Source organism: Buceros rhinoceros, unplaced genomic scaffold (assembly GCF_000710305.1).
Source record: "Buceros rhinoceros silvestris isolate BGI_N320 unplaced genomic scaffold, ASM71030v1 scaffold22336, whole genome shotgun sequence".
In the NCBI taxonomy this organism is placed as follows: Eukaryota; Metazoa; Chordata; class Aves; order Bucerotiformes; family Bucerotidae; genus Buceros; species Buceros rhinoceros.
In genome coordinates this window covers 11,593-19,057 of record NW_010419592.1, presented here as the reverse complement: position 1 = coordinate 19,057, position 7,465 = coordinate 11,593, and the positions used below count along the sequence as shown (strand labels likewise).

The following is a 7,465-nucleotide window of genomic DNA, read 5'->3' as shown; positions in this document are numbered from 1 at the left end:
CAGGCAGTGTGTCCGCCAGGTCCTGCCGACCCGACAGTTAGCTACCAAGAAAGGTAACAGCGACAGCCTTTTTCCTGGTGTTTGCAACCCCTCAGAACACTGCCAGAATTTCTTTTCGTATCCCTTTTATCTCGTGTACCAGTATGGACCTAATTTAGGCAGGTCACAGCTCTGGAGGAGCTGGTTTGCATGACGGTGCTGCAGTGCACGTGAAACCTTAGCCCTTCCTGTGGGAGAGGTACCGCGTGGAGCTGCGGCTGTGCTGCAGCAGTGGGCACCGATTGTTACAGTCCAGGCTGGAGTCAGCGCCCACAGCGTGACCTGCTGATGTATTTTGGGTTATGCGCTCAAGATCTGGGCTGTTTACTCATTAAAAAATAGTTAGTTCGGTTTATCTTAGACTCAATTCTGCATCTAACAAGGGTTTTAATATCTTCTCTCTACTTTGCAGTGCAACAACTAGCTGTTGTCAGAAATAGATACTAATTTTGTGTGTAATCTGCAGCTAAAGGTAAAGGGCAGAGTCAAGCCAGAGTGAATATCAGCGCTGCCCTGGTTGAGGACATTATCAATTTGGAGGAAACCAGTGAAGACATGCAGGCAGTGGTAGAAGCTCTGAAAGAAGATTTCAGCAGAAACCTCAGTGTTAGAACCTCACCAGGTTGGTGTCTTCCTTCTGCCATGCTCTGTTGCTTGTAAATAAGGGTAACAGTCCTAGGAACGGAGAACAATATCTTTTTCAAAACGGATTTTCTTCTTATGGAGTTATTCATTGGGCACCCAATTACTGCAGCTTTGACGTCCCCAGCTCAAGGCGTTCTTCACCCTGAGCTTGACCAGGAAGAATCCATTTTTCTTAATAGCTTCCTGGAAATAGCTTTTGTAAGTGGGAGATGTCAAAAGTGTCTAAGAGAACTGTTTGCAGATGTGATGAAGAAGCAGGTTGTCAGCTAATGGTGCAGCAGGGCAGGAAAAATCCAATTGCCATTAAATTAGCCTTTTGGAAATTGCCATCAGGCTGGTGTCTGGCATATACAAACTCCTTCTGCTGCGCGTCTTTGCGTTTAGTGACCTTTAACGAGCCTTGTTCACTTACTGAATTTTGTGTTTTAGGAAGGAAGGTGAATATATTTGACTAAGCCACAGTTACTATAACACTCTGAACATACGTATTTGTGAGTAGTATCAAGTTTCAGGGATAGAATTTAAACAATGACCAAATTTGAATCATTCACCACCCCGGCTCTGGCAGGGGCACTTCGGTCTTTAATGGAGTTGGAAAGCTCAGTCTCTTAACTATTTATTTTAACCATAGGTATTTTTTTTAATTGCGCTGATAAAGTACCTCTTGTCCCATGTGCCTTTTGGCCTGTTAACATTTTGCAGCAGAAACCAGAGAACAGATTAAGAGTAGCTCAGGGAGAAACTGAATACTTTAAATTAGGCAGTGTACAACACTTCCTCTTGGGACCTGGGCAAAAAAAAAAAAGAGGGCTTTAGGACAACATTAAGCAAAAGACAATAGCTGTCCTGATTTTTATAACAAAGTTTTGATTCTCTTTAAGTTCTAAGAATGAAAAAATAACTATTTCCTTCTAATTCTTAACAACATTGCTTGGTTTTCCTATTAAGGTAAGAAAAACAAACAGGAGTTTTGTTTTCATGTTTTTGTGCTTCAGAGTACCATAGAAATATTGAGCTTGCAGATACCACAGGGGATGCATGAACACAAACAGCACCTGAAGTCTGAATAAACATGATGTTTTTTCTTCTGTAACATCTATATTTTACGAACGAGAAGGGAAGCAGGACACTGGGTACACGTTCTTCTTCAGCATCGCCGTGAGCTGCGGTATGGTACTGAAACTCCGCTGTGTTTGGTTCTTTTGAGGGGCCTTGGATCACATAATCGTGATGACAGAAGACGGGAAGTTTCCGCTGAACCAGCTGGGGCAGATCTCGCAGAAGTCACCGCAGCTCATTATCGTGAACATGACCAATTTTCCAGAGGTAAGGACCCGTTACCGACAGCATTGCAAGGGGAGAGAATCACCATGGGAACACAGGTCGATGCCGAGCACAGGAGCGTTTAGACAAAGTCAGTCAAGCCTGGCAGGGCTGAGAGCTCGGCTGGGCCATGTGTCGCTTCGCGGCTGACGCAGAGCAGAAGCGGTGTTTGGCTGCCGACTGCTCGGGGTGAGCGACTCTCCAGCCCTGCCTGGCGCACAGAGCACCTTCCCGCAGTCAGGCTGAGATCGCTCTCAGCATCTTGCCCAGTAAATGCCGTGGTGGGAGAGGTTTGCTCTGGGGACTGGCTTCCCATCAGCTGGGTCTGTGAGAGCTTGGTTGGAAGGCGACACTGAGCAGGCTGGATGTCTGGATTAGCCCTGGCCTGCCAGGTCTCTCCATTTCCTGTCTTAAGCGCAGTCTCCTTTGGTTCACCTGCATTACACACACGGAAGCGGTGCTGCATCTGCCCCTTGTCTATGTCATTTCAGTTCCTTATGAAGACGTGGCCATGCACAGACCAGATGTGTAGTTGGGACACGTGCTGGGGACTCTATCAAACTCCCCTAAAGCTTGCTTACTTATCACCAGGGCTGGTGACACCCCCAGAGAGCTCATGGAAGAGGTGCTGATGCAGCCTAGGAGCTTCTGCACAGCCTCCCGGGTAGGACTAAGCTGGGCCCATGCTCAGTGCTGTCCCAGGGACTGACTTGGGCAGGCTGACGTTAGTGAGCTCCTCCCTTGGCAGTGCCTGCAGGTCAGAACCCAAATTAGGTGCTTTGACCTGCCCTCAGAGCCGCATTCCCTTGATTTTCTGCAGGAGTCTTGGTTAGACTTGCCCCTAAATGAGGCAGCAAACCTGAAGCCTGGCTCGGGATGGAGCTCTAGCGGTCCCCTGCAGCAGGCTCATGCAGATAGAGCCGGGCAGAGAGGAGCAGGAACGAGCACAAGGTTGGCTATTCATCCCGCTCCGGCTCTGGAGGTTTGCCAGAGCTTATTCTATTTGTTTTGTGAAGGCTTTCCCCGATTAATTAAGTCAGCGAAGTCTCAGAGGAGGTCAGTGTAAGGCACTTGACGCCTAAGTGTTTGTTAAAGTGTATCCAGCGTGTACAACGGCTTTGAAGGGCGAAGGCCCCTCATCAGCAAGTGCGCCGAGGTCCCGCGGAGTGCCGGAGCTGAGAGGGCTGGGGAGGTCGCTCCAGGACCTTGCCCATGTCCAAGTGGAGGCTCAGCCTGAGAGGCGGGCACGTGAGGAGTTAAGTACCGCACTATACAGCATGGCCTGCGCTGGCTTCCTGAGCAAAAGGACCATTTTTCATCTGAGCTAGAGCTGGAAGTGTTTTGCTCAGTGCAGCTGGTTTATACCGCAGCTCTTCCATGGGTAGAAGGAACTCTTTAAAACCATTACAGACATGTGTACTTGGTGTCATTATTTACAGCATGTAGTCAGTACTTCATGGCGTTGAAAAGCAGATAAAAATGCCTGCAGAATCTGGGAAAGAACATAATCATAGAAAAGGACTTCCAGGGCCAAATCCTCTTTGCCTGAGAGTTATAAAACCAAAAAGGACCAAACTTTTAGCCTATTTATTTCATGGGCTGCAAGAGGATGGGGGCAATATTGCAGCATTTTCCCTTTCCTGTATCTCCTGCATTATGTACGTTAAACAATTCAGCTTTTACAGAGCATTTTCTTCCTACAGAGCAGGCACAGTCTGTAGAACAACACTTTTACATTCCTAACGTGCTGAGATCATCGTGGTTACATTTTCTCTGCCCTCGTTGTGTTCTAGTGGACAAAACGCTAGCAGGGCATTGTTTTCTTCAGTGATGTCACGCGTTGGAGACCTAAACAAATATGCAGAGCTTTAGTTTGTGCCTCAGGTGGCAAAAGCTGAACTTCGTAAATACAGTCTTACTGCAGCAGCCTGGAGTGGAAGTTTTGCTAGGAAGGAGTATCAGAAATGGCAACACACCTTGTAGGAAGCGCCGCACGAGTGCCGCCGGAATACGGACTCGCTCAGTGGTGTTACTGTCAGTGTCAAGAAGGAAGCGACCTGGCGGAGCGCTGCTGGAGCTCCCGGCAGAGCCCGGATTTACCTGTAGAGGCTGACGCCCTGTGAAGGTGCACCAGCACCCCGGCAGGGGGAAGGAAGCCCTTCAATCACTTTGCCGTTAGCCGGCAAACCTGCCCATCCCACCTTTTAAGCAAGCAGAGTGTCAGCCAGCGGTGGGGGAGCTTTGAGAAGTTAGTCTTTAGAAATAAGCTGTAAAACAAACACAGAGCTGGGCACAGGCGCGCTTTCTCAGCCAGCTGCTACTGCTCTGATGTGATGTGGTTAGGCTGCAGTGCTGAAGTGGTTAAGTTAGTTAACGTTTCTAAATTGGCACCGTGTGATTTCTAGTGGGAAACATTCAACTGGAATTTTTAAATGCTCAGAATCTTTCATCTCCTTCACCACAGCTAGGCTCTGCCTGGGGAATTCATTGCGGTTTCACTCTGCGTTGCCTCGAACCATTCAAATAGTTTCAAAGAAGCAAAACAGTTTTCTTTTGTTGTTGCTTCCCTTCCCCTCTCCCCCTCTTCGTGCCCCCCTACCCCAGTACCGAGCATGGCCATGGTTTCCCATTCGGTTTGATCAAAGCTCTCTGCACCAATGTAACTTCCTGATCTTACTGGTAACAGAAGTAAATGTTTCCATGTTCTGTGGAGATGGATTGCCAACTATTGACAGAGTTCTGGCATATGGGAATGATTATTTCCTAATTCCTTTTACCTTTTGATCTGTTTTACAGAGCACAGCTGCAGCTACGAAGGCTATAAGGGAGAGCGGCATGAACCTGAACCCAGAAGTGGATGGGACGATAATTCGGGTGCCAGTTCCTAAGTGAGTATTGATGACTGCCCGAGTTCATCATCGTGCAGTAGGCTGCAGTGAGTTCAGAACAAAATCTGAACCTCTAAAAGCGTCTAGTGGAACCTCTTCCAAGGGCCTGAGCTCTAAGTCACCACATTTTGGCGTCTGGGTGGCTGGTGTTAGTGTTCCTTTTTCTTCTCCTTGCAGAGGAAACATGGTCCTAGCTGGCTGCAGCAGTTTGCAGAAGTCAATGACTTTTGGAGCTGTATTGCCTTAAACCAGGGGCAAATTTTTTGCTGCCAGGCTATAAACTCCTTGAATTGCATCAGCGTAGAGCAGCAGTTACTCAGTACTGAACCAGGAGGGTCAGGGTGAAGAGCGCCTTGCTGCAGAGGACACTAAAAGGAAGTGAGGAAAGAAAGAGGAAAAGAGGAAAGAAAGAGGAAATCCATAGCTTTGACTGAAAAATCCACTCCCTCTCCTTGTGTGATACGTGTTGTGTACCTGATGGCTGCGTGGAGGTCCTGGGACAGGGCTGATAGAAAAGCAGGCTGAGCATCGCTTCCCTCACCCGTGGCAGGTGCCGTTGCATCAGTGCTTCAGCCCGGATCAGGAGAGCGCTTTCGAAGCGATCCTGGTGATCCCTGCTCGGCGCAGGCACAACCTGTAACAGGGGCCGTAGCGCTGCTGTGCCCAGGTTTGGGTGGCACGAGGAGAAGTCACGAGTTCCTCTGGGTGCTTGGACCCTGCAGCGATCTACAATACCCTGGCAGCTGCCTCCCGCCCTGGGTTTTCGTGGTGCTGGGGTGCTGTGAACAGCTCCCACGCGGGGTGGAGGCGGCTCCGTAGACCACCCTGCACACCCACACCTTGCACGTGCACCCTGTTTTACAAGCAGGTGACTTCTCAGGAAGGATGAAGCAAGTATTTCTCGTTTTAGATCGGCTTTAAAAATTCTATGGAATTTTCTCTAGCATTTTGATCAGAGAAGGCTAATTGCCGCTTTCCGTTGCTGTCGGAGAGAGGGAATGACATTATCATTCTATTTGCTGATTTTCTTTTCCGTGTGCCCTTCCCCCATTCCTCAGGAGAGGAGGAGGAGGAGGGCACCATTATCTTCATAATTACTGAGGCTCCTGGGTTGCTGCACAGTGGTTTGATTGTTAATGGGCACTTGGGTCATCCTTGAATATGAATTGCAGGGGAGGGAACTCCAAAACTGCAAATCCCAATCTTTAAAAAAATAGTATTCTTTAAACAAAGGTGTACGGTCTATCACGATCTTCTGCAGCGCTGCAGAGCAAAAACGAGTCTTCTCCCCGCAAGAGGATCTGCCCAGTGTGCTCCCTCGTTCCTCCGGTGTGTCAGGGTTGGTGCTCCTGGCCCCTTTTTCTTGGAGTACCAAATTGAAGAGGTTTTTGTCCTGGGAGACGTGCCCTGCAGTCTGCCCCCGCCAGTACCTCCCCTCCCGTTTGCTCGCCCACTCTTCAGCAACACAACTGGGTCTTGCGGAGTTTCTCAATTTTCTACGTTTTTCATTTCCCAAAAGGATATGTGACACATGCGGTGGAATGGCCAAAATCACAACTGTGCAGATTGAGCAAACAAGCCAGAAATGACGAGACAGGGTTGGTTCTGGAGACGCTGGTTCTCATGAGGAGGCGCAGTAAAAGCAAAATCCAACCTGAATTGCCCTTACCTGTTATTCACAACACTGTTTAGTTTGACCTATCAGCTGGACCCACCTGTGTCATGTTGTGCCTTATGCGGGTCCAGCTACGCTTCAGCGCTTCAGAGCGTTTCAACTGAGCATTTGAAAATGGAGTTTATTTTCAGTATTTATTCTGTTAGTTTAGATTTTGCACTGCAGCTTTAACGGAAAAAATACCCTCGTTTGGCTGGTGTTTACTTCTGCTGCCTGCTCAGATCCCCTCCGCTCCCTGAGGCATTCGCCTGTTTGTGTTGCTAGCGCTGCATAGGCAATATTTATTTGTATAAAAAGTATTCTCTGAGGGTTTAAGAAGAAAAAAAAAAAAAGGGAAAGAAACCCAGCCATGGGAACACTTGTATTGGTTCATCTCTTGTCCGAATTTGACCTGACCTTGTGTCTTTTATGGTATTGCCTCATTTTTAGATTCATCTTTTTTGGACCCATTGTGTTACACTGGATATTGTTTGTAAATTAGTAATATTTTTACACATGCTTTACTGAAAGCCAGATGACTCATTTGAAAGTTTAATGACTCATTGTGAGCTTTTTTTTTCCTTTGCCCTTTAAGAAATATGCAAAGATACCTACTATGGGGAGAAAGGACTCGAAAAATGTCATTGGAAAACAAAACCAAAGCTGTTCCTGCGCCACGCTGCTCCGCATCGCTCGTCGTCAGAGGACTCTTGCGTGCTTTTTGTGGAGCAGTGTGTGCTGCACCCTGTGTTTATCTGCAATTACGCATGCAGAGTGTTTAGTTAAGCCTACTTTCCTTTAACTGATCCCTCTCATTTTCAGGAAATTCCTTGCATTTGAGATACAGAATTTACTCTTACCCGCGTGAACGTCTTGAGCCGAGCCGTGCCCTGGGTGGTGCCGGCTGCGGGTCTGC

General features: G+C 48.0%; 1 protein-coding gene across 1 annotated transcript in view; it reads left to right on the top strand.

Annotated features, from left to right (window-relative positions):
• Positions 1–7,465, top strand: part of MRRF (mitochondrial ribosome recycling factor) — a 12,510-nt gene that overhangs the window by 231 nt on the left and 4,814 nt on the right. Inside the window, exons 2-5 of the mRNA XM_010139011.1 lie at positions 1–53; positions 506–661; positions 1,892–2,010; positions 4,804–4,895. The exon at positions 1–53 is cut by the window's left edge and continues 21 nt beyond it. Of these exons, the coding sequence (XP_010137313.1) occupies positions 1–53; positions 506–661; positions 1,892–2,010; positions 4,804–4,895 (420 nt within the window). The remainder of the gene's footprint in view (positions 54–505; positions 662–1,891; positions 2,011–4,803; positions 4,896–7,465) is intronic.